We start from the raw sequence: 18,651 nt of genomic DNA on the forward strand, positions 1-18,651 counted from the left end.
GTAGTCTGTCCAACGAGAACATACATGACAGTGACAGTTGCTGTTTGTCATTTTAATTCACAGATATATTATATTTTCGCTCATTTTTTGGATGTCGTCTGTCGAAATCTCCCGTGAATCGTCGGACAAGCATATATCTTTTTCTTTGTCTACATGAACTAAATAATAATAAATTAATAAAGACAAACTTACAAATCGTGCTTTCTTCTGCGTACGTCAAAATCTGTTGTCTTGGAAATCCGATTCCTACGAATGGAAGGTTGTTTTCTAAGGTTAACAGAATCATCGTCAATAGGAAACTTGCCTTCCAATGGCTCTGCTATTTTGTCCTTGTGAAAATCATTTACAGATTTCAAAAGTTCCTGAAAAAATAATTTTTTGTTAGATTAACATACCCAAACTCATACAAGAGCTATAACATAATAAAAATATATGTAAACGACAAGCTAGAATTAGTACAGGTACCATACAAGAGAATGACAAAAAGTGACAGTGGACTCTGAAATGTCAATCGATGTAAATTTTTGTCGAGCTGAACGCATATGCTTCATTCAGAACCTCGCAATTAGTGGAATAAATTAGCGGTTTCAATTAGCGTAGAAGTTTGCTCCTTTAATTTCAATATAAGCATTCAGAACGTCAAAATTAGTGGTAGACATTTTCGATTAAGCTTCATTCAGAACCTCGAAATCAGTGGAATAAGTTAGTAGTTTCAATTAGCCGTAGAAGTTTGTTCACCAAATTTTAATGTAATCATTCAGAACGTCATAATTAGTGGTAGTAATTTTCAATTAGTGGAAAAAGTTAACAAACTTTTGACTTTTCCACTAATTATACTTCAAAATTTGCGAGGAATGTCATTTTGGCGTTTGATTATCACCAGTCAAGAAAAATTTTGGTTAGAAATCAAAAGTTTATTGTTTTAAAGATTGTTTTATAAGCTAAATATTATGCTTTCTCTATGGGTACAAGAGACTACCGCAAGCTGTTGCTAGGATATTTTATTAATTTTAATTGTGTTTTTTAGACATTGTGAATGATCGTAAACTAAAAAGTATAAAGTGTAATTGAAACTACTAATTTAATCCACTAATTGGGAGGTTCTGAAGGAAGCTTTATTCAGTAAAATATGTTTTCTGAAAATAGATTTGTATACCATTGACAAATTTTTAGGTGATTAATTTGGAAAAAATGGCTAAAGAACTGCTATACTCCGGAGAGTTGCACAAATATTCGTTTATGGGCTAACGCATATTATTCCTAATGCAATAATACATCCGCAATATAAAATAATGTATTTTTTATTATCAGGATGTACTAAAAGTGAAATCGATATATTACTGTTACAAAACAATGTAATGTGCGTTATTTTAGATTCTGAATTTCCTGTTAATTAAGAATGGATACTTTTAACTCGTTGCCAGTAGAATAGAGTATTGAAATTTGAAAATCTATACTAATATATAAAATCCCTAAGGGACTGATTAATCACGATCCTGCTCAAACCACTCAACGTAAGAAGCTCAATTTTGGCATACAGGTTGGTTCTAGGGTTTAGAGGTTCGATAAGAAGAGATTTTTCGAAATTCCAGTTCCAAGAGGGTGAAACCACCCCTCAAATATTACAATATTTTTTATTTAAAAAACGGTCAGATTTCTGAAAAAACGCTTAAACACGTATATTTTATTTTTTTTTACTTATTTTAAGATTTTTTAAAAATGTATACAGGGTGTTTCGAAAAATCTGGTCATTGATTAATCACGATCCTGCTTAAAGCGCTTGACGCAAAACGCTGATTTTTGGAAAACAGATTGACTTTAGGGTGTAGAGGTTCGATAAGAAGGGATTTTTCGAAACTCGAACTCTAAGGGGGTGAAACTATCTCTCAAATATTAAAATATTTTTAATTTAAAAACCGGTGTGTTTTTCGGAAAAACTCTTAAACACGTATATTTTATTTTGTTGTTTTACATATTTTGAGATTTTTTATAAATTTATACAGGGTGTTTCATAAAATATGACCATTAAGTAATCACGATTCTGCTAAAACTGCTTGACGTTTAAAGCTGATTTTTCGCAAACGGATTGACTGTGGGGTGTAGAAGTTCGATAAGGAGGGGTTTCTCGAATCTCAAATTCCAAGAGGGTGAAAACGCCCCTCTAATATTACAATATTTGTTATTTAAAAAACTGTTAGTCTTTCGAGAAAACGCTTGGACAAGCATAATTTATTTGTTTTTTTTACATATTTTGAATTTTTTTAAAAAATCATACAGGGTGTTCCAAAAAGTTGGGTAATTTCTTAACCACGATTCTGCTTAAACTGCTTGACATAAAAAGCTTATTATTGGCAAACGGATTTTTCGAAAGTCAATTCCGACGAGATGAAACTACCCCTCAAATATTACCAAGTTATATAATAATATCGCCATATTGTTTTTTCAAAAAATCAAAAGCGGCATACAGTGTTGCCAGTTTTTTACGTTTGTAGGAAAATGTATGCAGAAAAATATGAGCTATTTTAAAAACTTTCATGTATACTACTGAAATGATGGTAATATATCTAAACTAAATATAATCTATTACAGCTGTAGTAAAATTAGTAACTAATAGTGAAAAATAAAGTTCCAACTCTGGATGCAATATTTTTCGTAAACGCCTATACTTGTGCGGTTTGAAATTTTGATGCAAAATCCGGCAATACCGCATAGAAGAAATGTGTCGACCCAATTTTTATCTCTTTTTAATACATTTGATTTTCCATTAAGCTGTCTACATCACTGTCTTACACGTTAAAATCCAAACCGCACAGTTTCGATGACCAAATCGGTGTATTCGTTATATATGTATATTCATATACCGGGTGCGTCTCAAAAGTGGCTCACCCCCTATAACTTTTTTATTTTTTCAGATAAAAAAACGAGATTTCGTATGTTAGTATATGACATAAATTAGGATTGATTGACGTATTCAATTGTTTTTGGTCACTTCCTGTTTCACCGGAAATGGTTACAACTTTTGCTTTTTAAATGGCACCCTCGGTATTTTTTTACTCTATTCAAAAGAAAGTGACATTCTGAATAGAATGACATATCATATGTCAACTTTTGACATTCTCTAAAATTCTAATCTAGAGTGCCATGGCTAAAAACTAATTCTTAATCAACGAGCCTTGGAAAAATAGATTTGATCGTCTAATGTTTTTAGTGTCTTGTCCTGACCAGTTAGAAAATGCTCAAATTGTATTTTTAATCATATCTCAATTTTTTCAAATGGAACAAGTGTGGGAACAAGGCCATCCAGCTGTGACGTAAAAATCTCGTGACGTCACCAACTGGAGGCGTAACTCTATTTAGCAGCGTTGATAATTACCCGATAAAAGTTCAAATTGTGGATCTTTTTTCACTCAGTAGATATATTTCGAAGTTTTAAAATGTCTTTCTCTGAGTTTTTAAAAATATTATAGTATATAAAAATAGCTTTAATAGAATAAGGAAAAAATCATACCAGTCAATAAATGTTTATCTCTCACTTTTTATCAATCAAATTTAATAAAGGAATATTTTATAGGACATTTAGATCTGAAATTAGAAACCTATTTATATGGCCAAAATACTACAGTCCAGGTATTAAATTCGGTGCAATTAAGGTTTATATCAATTATATACGTATAAAGTGTATCAATTGCAATCAAAGTTTAGGCCTCCAGTTGATGGCGTCACAAATAAGCTGTCCGGCTTTGTTAATACGGTGGTTACGGTGTGGGTCATTAGCATATTTGGAAAATTATCATATAAATTAAAATTTAATTTAAAAATTAAATTAATATACTAAGGACCAAATCTCGTTATTTTATCTGAAAAAATAAAAAAGTTATAGGGATGAGCCACTTTTGAGACGCACCCGGTATAGTGATTGTCATCGATCGCATTTGTAAAGTAACATGACGCTTTTTTTCGATCTTACCCAATTATATGACGAATTAACACTATTATATTATTTTTGGCAAAATAGGAATATGCTCTATAAAAATAACAATATTCTTAAAAACTAAAAACACTTTCCAATTTAAATAAAGAAATACTGTTAAAACCGCCCGATAATTATGTACCGCTTGTAAAACATCCTGTTAATATATCAGTTAATTACAGCGAAGTTTATTGCAACACATTTGGTGTTCTATTTTCTATTGTTTTTATTTTTGCATCGCAAGGTAGCAAGAGTTAACACAAATAAATGTATAATAATGGTTTATTTTATTTCTAATAAAAATAATTTAAATCTTTCGGCAGATACTTATTTAAAATTGACATATACCTATAACATATTATACTAGCGTGTACCAGTGACTTCGTTCGCGTCGAATTAAGGGGTAGTTTCATCTCGTTGGAATCTGACTTTTGAAAAATCCGTTTGCCAAAAATAAACTTTTTACGTCAAGCAGTTTAAGCAGAATCGTGGTTAATCAATTACCCAACTTTTTGGAACACCCTGTATGATTTTTTAAAAAATTTCAAAATATGTAAAAAAACCAAATAAATTATGCTTGTCCTAGCGTTTTCCCGAAAGACTAACCGTTTTTTAAATAACAAATATTGTAATATTTGAGGGGCGTTTTCACCCTCTTGGAATTTGAGATTCGAGAAACCCCTCCTTATCGAACCTCTACACCCCACAGTTAATCGGTTTGCCAAAAATCAGCTTGAAACGTCAAGCAGTTTAAGCAGAATCGTGATTACTCAATGGCCATATTTTATGAAACACCCTGTAGACAACACCCTAACAACAAAATAAAATATACGTGTTTAAGAGTTTTCCCGAAAAACTCACCGGTTTTTAAATAAAAATTTTAATATTTGAGGGATAGTTTCACCCCGTTAGAATTCGAGTTTCGAAAAATCCCTCCTTATCGAACCTCCACACCCTAAAGTCAATCTGTTTTCCAAAAATCAGCTGTTTACGTCAAGTGCTTTAAGCAGGATCGTGATTAATCACTGACCAGATTTTTTGAAACATCCTGTATACATTTTTAAAAAATCTTAAAATATGTAAAAAAACAAAATAAAATATACGTGATGTTTAAGCGTTTTTTCGGAAACTTGACCGTTTTTTAAATAAAAAATATTGTAATATTTGAGGGGTGGTTTCACCCTCTTGGAACTGGAATTTCGAAAAATCCCTTCTTATCGAATCTCTACACCCTGGAATTAACCTGTATGCCAAAATTGAGCTTCTTACGTTGAGTGGTTTGAGCAGGATCGTGATTAATCAGTATGTCAATTATGTATATTAGTATAGATTCTTTATCAAAATAAATTTTGAGTATACACAACCAAACTTATATATGGAATCATCTATTATAATTAAATGTAATAGCACATATTATACAGATTATAAACTTATCGTCACAAGCATTGTTTTTCATGGTTCCAATTTTCGGAGTCGCGCACTAGTTAGGTTACTAGTTTGCGCACATTTTTGTACAAAAAAAAATATATTTTTTGGTAAGGAAAGTGATCTTATAATTAGCTATAACTGCCCTTGAATTTAGCTATAAAAAGTTTCCATAACATTTTTTTTTCAAAATGGAAATCTACATTTTTTCAGGTGATATTCTCAGAATTTTACAGAAATGAACCCGCCATAAAGGTGCGCGCACATTGACCAGAGCCCACGCGCCGCAAGCGCCGCATGAATCGCACTTTTTTTTCTTGTCGCGCACACTGGGCCGTACCGAACGCGCCGCACGAGCCGCATTATTCGCTATTTTGTTTCTTTTTGCCCCTACTACACCCGTATTTGCCAATCGAATTTCTCAGTCTTAGACAGTTTGCCAATCAGTCGTTTCCGGAGTCCTGTCTGCGGTGATAAGCGTGTTTTTTAATATTTCTCGACAATAAATGACAACGGACAAGAAATAATTATGAGCTCCTTGCTAATAGAAGAAGAAGAAATCACGAGAAAGAATCGAAAGTCTACATTATTTCCATATTTAATTGAGGATGAATTAAATTTTTTTCAATATTTCAATATGAGCCATGAAAAATTTGCGAACTTTCTTAGCATATTGAATTTCTAATCTCCTCTTCGGAGAGTGGAAGGAATTGCGTGTGACGCCAGCAGCACTAGCCGCATTTACCGAAAATCATTCTGGCCCAACAATGCTGGCCGCATTTTCGTCGATGCGATTCGTGCGGCTCTGGCTAGTGTGCGCACCTTCATTGAAAGTAACGCAAACAATATTTTTCTTCGATCGATGCGGCGCGTGCGGCTCTTGTCAGTGTGCGCGTACCTTAAAAGAGCACGATTAACATAATTTCTTTCTGTCAGTATAAATTCTTGCATTAAATATTATTAATGATTACTAATTTACATTAACTGAATATTATTATTATTGTATTGACAATGTTAGCAGCAATACTTTCACAAAAAATAAAATTTATTTGAATAAAATCTATAAATTTAAGTGTTGGTTTATGAATGCATATAATATAAATATATATTCATATATAAACGAATGCATATAATATAAAATCATATTCAGTCATAAAATAAAGCCTTACCTCTAACTCATTCAGCAGACTTTCCGGAAACCTTTTTTGCACTTCGCACATGTTAGCATCGTAAAATTAACTATTTTTTTCAGTTCTATAATATATTTAACACAGCCCGAAACACAAGTACATATTAGTGAGTTTTCGTTGCTTACAAATTGCAATTCCGGTTAACGCTAATTGACAACTTTGACATTTCAATTTCGATTATCGTATATCGTAACCGCTAGCTGCCGATATTTTACGGACGTTAGCCAAAGCCGTTAACATAGCGGTACGCATGCGCACTAGCGCAGTAGAAACACAACATTGAAAAATACAGATCTAACCTAACCTCATTCTATTTTGTTTATGTTTTGATTATTTATTTTATCTGTGTTAAACTCGTTGGGAATTCTTAGTGCTTCAACTAATCGAGGAATGTCTTTTTTTTTTCAAAGCGGAAGTTAGCTTTGCACTCTTGGTCAGATAATATTTCTAGGTTGAACTCCCCATAAAGTTCTGCTCGATATTCGATGTTGTTTTCAAACCCTTCCAACAGCATAGCATCCTCCAAATCCGATTCATCACTAAAGTCCAATAAAATTAAATTGTCCATCCTATATAGCGAAACCCAATAAAGTCATATAAAGCACTTTCAAATCAAACAATACAAAAACCAAAAATCAAAACACTACGCTACGGGCTGTGCTCAGCTGTCAGTTTTCGGTTATCGTATCGTATGTCGGCTCCCAACCGATGAACCGAAAGTCCGAAAACTGTTTTTCTATCTGTCAAATTAGCGGTTATGGTTACGTATCCGTTAACCGTACCGTTGAATTTTTTTAAAGCAACGAAAACTCCCTATTATAGTTGTTAGGTCTACCGTAAACCGTAATGTTCACTGAGATAAGAAAGTAACTCAAAATGAAACTAATCAACTGCAAAATTCGTCTTGTAAAGAAAAATTTTCGAATAACAAAAAATAAATGTGGAGAATCAGTAAAAAGTTGTTTCTCAAATTACTGTGGATAAAAATTTATAACTAAAACCTAAAATAAAAGGAAAATAAATTAGGTCACTTAGTATTTTCTAAGCTTATGGAACAGGAAACCGGACGACTTCCGCAGCCATAATATGTAATAAGGTGATTATTGATCTAGTATGCGTTCATACATGAATTTAATATAAATATTAACTGTCATTCATTGAGAGTTCTTAGGTGGCTGGGGATGAATATACTCATTTGAAATTAACAAAAAAAGATGATATCTTAAAGAATGTAATTCGGAAAAATCTTTATACAAGACGATAAAATGGTATTTTATCGCCGACCGAAAAGATTAATTCACGAGCAATGAAATCGCGAGTGAATTAATTTCGGGAGACGATAATGCAATTTTATCGTCGTGTATAAAACAATATTTTTTTCCATAGCGGGTTACGTTTTAAAAAATATTCAGAAATTATTATTTGAAGTTATTTGTTACGAGTAAAAAAATATTGTGCTGGGTTGGCGTTGGTTTCTATGTAATTTGACAAATAAATAAAGCTGTCTCTTTAGTTGTCACTTATGGTTGTCACACCATAGTTGTCACTTTTGAGTCAATATTTTTTACTGATTTTTTAATTCTCTTTCGTGTCGATTGCTGATTGAATTGGAGCCAGAAATGGCTCAAAACGAAATAAGTAAATTACCAACAGATATTCAGGCTGAGGCGAAAACCCCATATCTAAACTACTTCCATTTAAATCCCGAATAACTTATGAAAAGGAATACAAAAATTTTCAAAAATGGAAGCAATTAAAAATGCTATGGAAAAAATATAATTTTATAGTATGAAAAAAATATTGTTATATGGTATCTATAATAATTTCTGAATATTTTTTAAAACGTAACCCGCTATGGAAAAAAATATTGTTTTATACACGACGATAAAATTGCATTATCGTCTCCAGAAATTAATTCACTCGCGATTTCATCTCTGGTGAATTAATCTTTTCGGTCGACGATAAAATACCATTTTATCGTCTTGTATAAATGTCTTTTATGCCTAGGCCTTAAAATGATTTTTTATATTGTCAATCGCGTCGCAAAAATTAATACTTTTGTGACGTTTGAAAAAAAAATTGTTTATATTGTGCGATATTATTATGTTTTACCTTTGTATATGACATAAACAAGGGTTTTACGCACCTACATATTTCAAAAATACCAACTGTAACCTTTATTAAAGAATTATCGAAGCTACAAAAACTTATTTTGATGATTTTCTATTGTAGTAATGAACAGAAATTCCTTTTCAGTAAGTTTTTTAAAGACAGACAATTTATGACAGTCTTTGTAAATCTATATAATTAATAATGTTTCCCTTATTTTCTAGAACAATAAAATAAAGTAACATATTAAGTTGTCTAGCACTCATCGGCACGAAACACCAGCACCTAGCACCTTAGAATTTTTATGTAGTTTAAAGTCTAATATATTTTGTTCTAGTTGGCCGATTTTGATGATATTTTAAGTAATATGTACCTAAATTATTTGACTTTATAGTACCTCTCTTGCTAAATAAAAAAAAAGTTCCCATCTGTTAATTATACGAATTAAAAAATTATTCTTAATATAACTAGATAAAAATAATCATAATATGCGTTACAAAAATGCTTTTAAGAACGCTTATCCTACTGGAAAACAAACTGGAACTAATTGATACATATATGACTGTAAATTGCGATTTACCGTAGCTTAATGTTTTAAGTTGTAACTTCCTGTATTAAATGACAGGGATTGAACACTTACTGAATATATTACGAAATTTAAATATTATTTCTATGTCTACAGGTATACACCAGGGTGATTCAAATAATAATTTTACACTAAAGTTGCAGCTTTATGAATGTCCTAATCTGTAACAAGCGGTTTTTGTTTTTGGAATGTGATTATTTTTATTTTTATACTGCATTTCTCCATTTGATCAGAAATATTACTTTATTCTAAAATACCCACCAAATTTGGTCTTGATCGGACGACATCAACTTTTGACGTTTCTTACGTTAAAACCATAGATAAAAGAAAATAAACTACTATTAAGAGTTAAAACTAACTGTAACAGTGACACGTGTCGTACACGGTCAATTTGTGCTAGGCCCTATCTATCGACATACCAAATTTCATTTAAATCGGGCGATTTTTTAAGCATTTCAAATTTATGATTTTAGTCAACATGTTCAGTTTTTGTTAATGATGAGATGTATTGATTATTTCGATTCCAAATATCTCGAGGACCATTGGCCGTATAGCAATTTTTACCAAGAGACCTTTTTTAGTAGTCTCAGTAGTTTATACAGGTACGGACGAAAAGTTACACAAAATAAGTAGTTCGTAAAAATTTGATTTCGGTGTCAATATAGGGGTCATATTGACATCGAAATCAAATTTCTCATGTCAAAAAATCCCAAACACCAATTTTCATCCAAATATACCTGTTAATTCAGAAATTATTTTGAAAAAATCGAAATAAAAATGAAATTTATACACCATGATCTCCGAAACTAAGAATTTTAGGACATAAATTTATACGAACTACTAATTTTTATTTCTTATTAAGTTTAAATTTCCCGAATACAGTTCGGACCACCCAGTAGCGTTGTATATGTATTTAAACCAGAATAATAGGTATGTTTCATTGCGTTGTATGAACCCCTCTTCCTATAAGCAAATATCTAATTAAATAAATAGGTTGTCTGGAATGGGCCTTTTTATATACAGGGCGGGTCAAATTGCACGCTTTTAAAGGGAAATACCATTTTCTATAGGAGATAGACGAAAACTAATATCGGTGTCTGGAGCTCAATTTTTATCAACACATTATGGTGAAAACCGCACGTCGATATCTGTTACCGTTTATGAGTTACGGGGTGTTTTTCAAAAATGTGCATTTTTAACAAATCGCCGTAACTTTTTTGCTATGAAAAATTTTGTATTTTTACGGAAACATTTCCAAAGCACCTTTTGACGTAGAATTTGATGGATTAGGTATAATTTTTTTAAAATTAATAATTTATTTATTTATTTATTTATTTATTTATTTATTCATGCCAGTACAAAAATAGTTTACACACGTCAATATATAAAAACAATATACTAATATAAAATAGAAAAACTTAAATGTTAAAAAATACAAAAAAGCACTAACATAAAATTGGAAAAGTTTTACAATGCAAAAATTCACAAAATACAAACCACAGACATTAAAATTCACAAAACATTTAGTCAAAATCTGTACGACAAGAACTCGTCAAAAGAGTAAAATGCGTTTTTAACAAGAATCTCCCTCAGTTGTCTGCAAAAAGAACTGTAAGGTAGGCCCCTGATACTCTCTGGAAGAATATTAAAAAATTTAATGGCCCAGTATCCTGGTCCATCTTGACATCCCTTCAATCGCCAGTACAGAGGTATCAGATTATTTTTATTACGGGTGTCATAACTGTGCACGCCCATGTGTGTCTGCAGATGCTCAGCCCGCCTTGCAAAGCATAGGTTCTCAAATATATATATATTGCCGGAACTGTAAGAATACCAAAGGAAGTGAAAGCTGCCCTGCAATCGTCCATATATCCCAGCCCAGCCATAACCCTCACTACCCTTCTCTGTATGCCAAACAATCTGCGAACCCCCGCGGAATGTCCCCAGGCTAAAACTGCATACGATATATGAGACTGGAATAACGCATAATAAGCCGTTACCAGTACAGTCGGGGATACACAAGCAGATAGATTCCGGATGATATACACTGTTTTTGTCAGTTTTTTGGCTACTTGGTCAATGTGGGCGCCCCAGTGTAAACCCAGATCCAATGTAACGCCCAGGAACATGGCCTCTGGTGTTTGATCGATCCCGTTAATATCCCGCAATGAACAAACAATTTCTTTGGTCTTGCCCGTGTTGAGCAGAAGTCTGTTTGCTCGAAACCACTCGCCTGCCTGTCTCAATGCCGATTCCGATGCCAAAATTGTACTTCCGAGAGAGCAACCGATACTTGTGATAGTTGTATCATCAGCGAAGAGAGTACATTTTGCAGTAACATTTATTGGTAAGTCATTGATATAAATTAAGAACAACAGTGGGCCTAAAACTGAACCTTGGGGGACCCCAAGATTTACTAGTTTCTCCCCTGATGTCACACCCTCACACCTCACACGCTGTGACCTATCCTTAAGGTATGACGTCATCAACTCAATACTATCATTACAGAAATTATAAAATTTGAGTTTATTCAAGAGGATGTTGTGGTCGACGCAATCAAAGGCCTTGCTCAAATCGCAAAGGACCACCTTACTATATTGTTTATTATGAAAGGCTTCAATTATTTGGGATGTCAGATCCAATACAGCCATACCAGTACTTCGGCAGCTGCGGAACCCAAACTGGCAGTCAGTGAACAGATTGTTTTCTTCGAAAAAAGCCGTCATTTGAAGTGCCATACATTTTTCAAATATCTTGGATACAATAGGAAGCAATGATATAGGTCTATAATTGTCAGCCAAATTTGGGTCTCCCTTTTTAAAAATAGGTGCTATTACCCCCCTTTTCAAAATTCGTGGGAATACGTTTTCTTTTATACAGTGGTTGATCAGTTTGGCCACAGGCACAATAATTATATTCTTGATCGTCTTTATTAATCTTGTGCTAAATCCAAAGATATCCGCACTCTTCTTGTTCTTTAAGTTATTGATTACAGAACGTACATCATTAAAAGATACTTCAGAGAAGTTAAATTTCACAAGCGGAGGTGTCATAGATAACAAGTATGATATAGAGTTGTTAGCTGAATTTGGAATGTTTCTTCCTATATTTTCTGCAATACTAGAAAAGAATGTGTTAAAATCGTCCGGTGTAAGAGTATTTTGGCAGGTATCCCCAGATTTACATCTATGTGAATTAATTATTTGCCACATTGTTTTGGCAGGGTTATTCGAGCTTTGAATCAGAGCATCGTTATTTTTGATTTTAGCTTGTCTTATTTTATCCTTATATAAGGATCTGTACTTCTTGTATTCTTGACCATTAGTATACCCATGTTCACTCATATCTCTTAACAACTTCAGCTGTTCTCGCATATATTTCAGTTCTGCATTGAACCAAGTGATATTATTTGCCTGATCAGACCTAACAGTGTATAATTTAACAGGAAAACAATCAAGATAGGCTATCTCCAAAATATCCATAAACTTATCAACTTTTTGTTCTGCAGTGAGACTCTCCGAGTTTATAAAATTCCAAGACACAAGTTCTAACCTATTGTAAAACTGAAATAATCCCATCTGTGTGATAGGTCTGACACATCTCTTGGTCTGCTTGATTTCTATACCCTTCATTAAAAATCCCACAATCTGTCCCTTATGATCCGAAACCCCCATATCAACAACACGGGCATCATCAATATCAATATTATCGCTAACAAAAATATTGTCAAGACAAGACTCACCTCTCGTCGGCTCAAAGATTGTCTGCCACATCCCGAAGCCATCCAAGAGATCAGACAGACGAACACGGGCAGCTTCAACTGTATTAAAATGGACATTAAAATCACCCGTCATAATGATACTCTTATTTGTGCCCATCCCTGAAAAAAGTCTCTCAACTGAGTTTAAGAAAGTGTTGAGAGTCCTGAGGGAGATCTGTAAATATTAATAATGTACAATTTTAAAATATTAACATAAGCACAACAACATTCAAAGTCTTTATCAGTATCTACACCATTATTCAAATTTTGATGAACAACTTCTGCTGCGAGGCTATCCCTAGTAAAGATCGCTGTTCCTCCTCCAAGGAATTGCTTCCTGACTGAAGAACTCCTAATAGAATACCCTTGGATCTTTAGAGTTTTTATTTCTTCATCCTTCATCCAGTGCTCCGTGAAGCAAATGATATTAATGTCGTTGTCCACTACATAGGCTTCTAGTTCATCCACTTTTTTCCTTAAGGAACGGACATTAATATGTAGTATCCTCAGCGTACAATTACTTGGTTCAGCGTATTTTGTTGGTTTTGTGCCTTCCTCTGGCGCTGTATGTTCCGAAAATGGTTTATTATTACTCCCCCTGGCCAGAGGCCTGGACATAGATATTTCTCAGCCTCCTCGCACCGATAGTCTAAAGGAGCTATAGTACTTGTCTTTCTTTGTCTTCATCTTCTCACAGTTTATGCCTGTATTCAACGAATTTTCTCCTAAAAAATTGGTTACATTAACACAGGTCATGTCCGTTGCTAGCCCCGACAAAAACAAGGATATCATTTTAGGTGCTGCTTTCAGAGTGGTGGCATTCTCATTTATACCTCTGAGTGGCTCTGGCCGGGTTACCTTTCTTGGAAAGGTCGTATTTAATTTGTTTTTGCTTGATTTCTTGTTTGTAACCACAATCCATTCATTTTCCTTTTGGCTGTTGACATTGTCATTAGTAATGGATATCGGATCGACTTTTTCCGGAACATCGTTATCGATATTGGTATCTGTGTTATTCTGATTTTCAGTACTTACAATTCGGACGTCGAAAACGTCTTCGAGCAATTCTTTCGATTCCGGTTTTTTAGGGACTATTTTTTCGGAGTTAAAAATAGTATTGTCGTTACTCACGTTTCTCAAAGATGTCGCTGGGTCTTCAGAATTCGTTTCAAGGTTTCTTAGCTTTGTTTCGAGAAAATTTACCTTTTCTCGCAATAATATGTTATTTTCTTCCAGGACTTGGTTTTTCCCTTGTAATTCCCTTACAAGGGTTCTGAGAAGCTCAACCTCTATAGATTCTTCAGCTATTATATTTGCACTCGCTTTCCTAACCTTCACGGCTTCGTGATTGCATTCCGTGTTTCTCTGTTCTGCTGCTTGTTCCAAACAAGCCGGATGATACAAATTACTACACTTCTTACACTTTACTACATTTACCACCTTCTTCTTGCAATGTACACACATTGTTGCTGGTTTTTTCTCGACTTTTTTAGCCGAATTTTCATCTAACTTGACACTGTCGGCCATCTTGGAATCTGTATATTTAAGAATTATCAACAGAAAATTTGATTTTTTACATGGGACATCCTGTATATTTTTAATTCATTGAAAAGAATATAAAATTACCTTTCCAAAAATGTATCATACTTGATATTTTGCTTGATTCCTCTTTGAGATATAGAGTTTTTAAACATTCGCCCAATTTGAATAAGTAGGCTTTGAACGACGCCGGCTATAATGCGAAAAAAATCTAGCTGTGAGCGGCAATTAAAACGAAAATAATATTTGCAATGAGAGATGCAAATTTTTATAACAATTTAAACTATATTTAACAACATCAACACATTTAAACTATATCTAATAAGAATAAAAATTAATTGCAAACCAAGACATGAGATTTTGCTACAGGTGTTCGACATGTTTTTGAACATTTCTCGCGGAATTTATTAACTCAGTAGGGGTGAAAGATAGTCTCGCATAACCACTATAAGTACTTCTAATTCTTGTCTAGATCATACGGGCAACTTAAAAATAAGAACATTTATTCTTCCGCAAAGATAAAAATCCACTAAGAGTAACAGGGACTAAGTCCGGCCGTCTCGGCGGCCTCGATGGCCAACGGCTGGGATCTTGGTTAGCTATTCAATTATTCTTGAAGTTGGCTGCAAAAATTTGCTGATAATTTCAGCGTTATGAGGCGGTGCATCGTCTTGCTGGAAAAATAAGTTTTCGAGTTCCATTAGGGGAGATCATCAATAAGGGGACCAAAGCCTACTAGTTAAAAGTGGCGAAATTATAAAAATTCTGTATTTCGAAGAAAACTATAACAAAATATCAAGTGTGCTATATTTTTGGAAAGGTAATTTTAAGTTATTTGCACCTAATTAAAAATATATAGGGTGTCCCAAATAAAAATCAATTTTTCTGTTGATAACTCTTAAATTATTAATTTTAAAAAAATTATACTTAAACCATTAAATTCTAAGTAAAAATGTGCTTTGGAAATGTTTTAACCAAAACACAAAATTTTCCATAGCAAAAAAGTTACGGCGCGGCGGTGTGTTAAAAGATTAATTTTTGAGAAACACCCCGTAACTCATAAACAGATATCGATGTGTGGTTTTCACCATAGTGTTTTTGATAAAAATTGAGCGAGCTCCAGACACCGATTTTAGTTTTCCTCTATCTCCTATAAAAAAGGGTGTTTCCCTTTAAAAGCGTCGAATTTGACCCACCCTGTACAGTAGGTATCATATCATAATGTCCATAGGTGCTACTACAGATTTGTTTACGTATTTGATATTCTAGCAATAATAAGCTGAAATAATGATGAAGTATGATATGTATGTAACAGTTAATAAATATAATTAAAAATCGTTTTAACATAATGCAATGGAACTAATTTTAAACTGATAATCCACATTATTCGTTAACGGCAGTTTCAAGAGTTTAAATAAAAATATATTCTTTGTAAATCTACGCTATACAAACTCAGAATCACTGTATACATAGATTTGTTGCACTAAAATCAACGAAATAATCCGACATGAACGGAACGGAATTGGAAAACGACCGGCCCGATACGAGACTTTTACAACACTAACTAAATGTTTACGATGAACTCGGCCGGCTGTTTATTTCCTTTTACAGCTTTAGTTTGCATCTCCCGTTCCTAATTACATTATTTTGAACGCGATATAGTTATATAAATCAAACATGCGCGTTGGAGAAAATACAGGCGGTGTTGCGCCACCGAAAGAACCGTTTCGTTGTTCGATGTTCGGTTCACCTCAATTCCAAAACCTATTAATTCGCCACGTTACCAGTGGCGTAGCATTCGGAGGGTTAGAAGGGACCGTGCCCCGGGCGCATATTTGTAAACGACGTCCATGCCGAACGATACCGCGTAATAGTACGAAGCTAGCAACGTCGGAAAAACAAGTATTTTAAGACGTCTGGCTCTTTGATATATCTTTTACTATGCTCTCTAGAACAGCATGCGGCCCGTCTGGCTGCGTAACGTTAGGTTTAATAGTATTGGAAAGAAGATCCTATATCGAATATAGCCTCTCCATATGTAGTAGTGAAGTGACAGAACGAGGATTCAGAGTTCGAATCCGGTCAGTCAGACTTTTATTTTATTTTCGTTTATATTCTGATAGTAAAGTATTAAACATGTTTTTTTTTAATTACCAGAATTATTTAATACTTTACTATCAGAATATAGACGAAAATAAAATAAAAGTCTTTGACCTCACCCGGATTCTCTCTGAGTTGATAAATTGATAACTCTGAATCATCGGTTCGTGGTCGGAAACTCTACGCACTGCGCTATGGAGACATGTTCGATTTATATTCAATACTAGAATTTATAGGACTACATTAATAAAAAAATATAGGATCTTCTTCCGATGCGCAGTAGTGAACGCAACGGGTATCGGCAGCCAGACGGGCCGCATGCTGTTCCAGAGAGCATAGTAAAAGATATATCAAAGAGCCAGACGTCTTAAAATACTTTCTCGAAAACGTTGCTAGCTCTTAGACTATAAACAACATACGATATCGCAAATCCGTCTGGTAAATAGCATCCGTGATTCCAAATTTTAACTGCCTTAACACCTCTTATAAACACCAGACCATATCGCGAAATATATTAATGGGTTGCTCGTAATCAGCATTCAGGATCGCAAATTTTGTTTGTCAACACTTAGCTTAAAATAAAAATAAAAAAAAGTTTTTTTTTCAAGCGGCCACTCATGGTTAAATGTAGGAGTTCTAAGGTTTTACCTAAACCATCAGAAAGTAAAATAAAAATAAACAAAAACCTATCAGAAAAATAAGAAAATTTTATACCTTCACATTTTCTAATGTATTTTTTTCAAACATATTATACAGGGTGTCCCAGAAATAAGTGCAAGTATTTTAAGGGGTGGTAGATCTCGATAAAAGAATCATATTTTCTCTTTATTGTTTTTCAAATAAGTCCAAAATAACGGAGTTATTTTACTTTGAAAATTTCCAAAAAAATGATTTTTTGCTAAAATTTTGAGAACCGCTGGATCTTTTCTGGATTTTCTTTCTTGTAAATTTAACCTAATACCTATGTTGCCATATTATCAAGAAATTATGTTTTTTAGCTAAAAAGTAAAAAAAAAATCCAAAACATTTTTCAAAAAATTTCGAATTTTCAAAAAATTTTTTTCGCGAAAAAAACCTCAAGCGTGTTTCTGGGGTTAAACTATACTACCAGTTAAAATACTTGCACTTATTTCTGGGACACCCTGTATAAAATCTGTCCAACGAGTCGAGGAAGATTTCGACAGACGACATACAAAAAAAGACAGAATTTTTTAACTTTCTGATCCTCTTTTGTATATTTATTTTCTCGTGGTTCAAGTAAAACCTTACAGTTCCTACATTAAGATTTTTACTCCAAAAAGTAGACTGCAGGTATCACACTGAAATATCGCTGAAAACCCTGTAACGAAAAAATAAAAAAAGTCGAAGATTTTTCTATAAAAAAGGTGTTACATATTTGTTGCCCTTAATCTTGAACATATTACTGTTTATATATGACAAATCGTTCACTAAGCCAAACTAAGCTGTAGTTAAAGTGTGTCGTGCAGTGGCGTAACTAGATAATTCAAAGCCCTGGTATAATAAAATATTTACATATATAACAGTAAAATATATATATAAATTCTTTAAAGGGTTAAATCCCTTAATTTTACATAATTATTTTTCCTTTAAAATATGGAAATAATGTAAATCTAAATAATACCATTTATGATAATCTTCGCTTTTCGGTTATGCTGTTGTCATGAGGTGATTCTTCTCACAGTTAAGGTTGATTCTCACTATACCTTCCATGTTTCCCTTCCGTGTTTCCCTTCCGTTTAACATAAAATATTATATCATGTAAATGAATAGGACAATGCACACTATCCGTTCCGTTTCCCTTCCGTTCCATATCCTTTCCTTCCATACATTTTTTTGACAGACGAACTGAAACGTATCGGAAACAGCATTGTCAAGTTCTTTAATTTGTACCAGCTCTGTTAACATTTTGCTGATATTTGTTTATTCTTTTACCTCTATTAATAATTAAATC

At 33.3% G+C, this 18,651-nt stretch overlaps 1 protein-coding gene across 2 annotated transcripts in view; it reads right to left on the bottom strand.

The window, feature by feature from the left end:
- LOC115883105 overlaps positions 1 to 18,651 on the bottom strand; it is a 79,025-nt gene that overhangs the window by 30,766 nt on the left and 29,608 nt on the right. For both annotated transcript variants that reach the window (XM_030901400.1, XM_030901399.1), the window contains exon 2: positions 193 to 362. In XM_030901400.1, coding sequence (XP_030757260.1) covers positions 193 to 362 — 170 coding nt within the window. The remainder of the gene's footprint in view (positions 1 to 192; positions 363 to 18,651) is intronic.

This window comes from Sitophilus oryzae, unplaced genomic scaffold (assembly GCF_002938485.1).
Source record: "Sitophilus oryzae breed Bouriz unplaced genomic scaffold, Soryzae_2.0 scaffold_1809_pilon_pilon, whole genome shotgun sequence".
Classification (NCBI taxonomy): Eukaryota; Metazoa; Arthropoda; class Insecta; order Coleoptera; family Curculionidae; genus Sitophilus; species Sitophilus oryzae.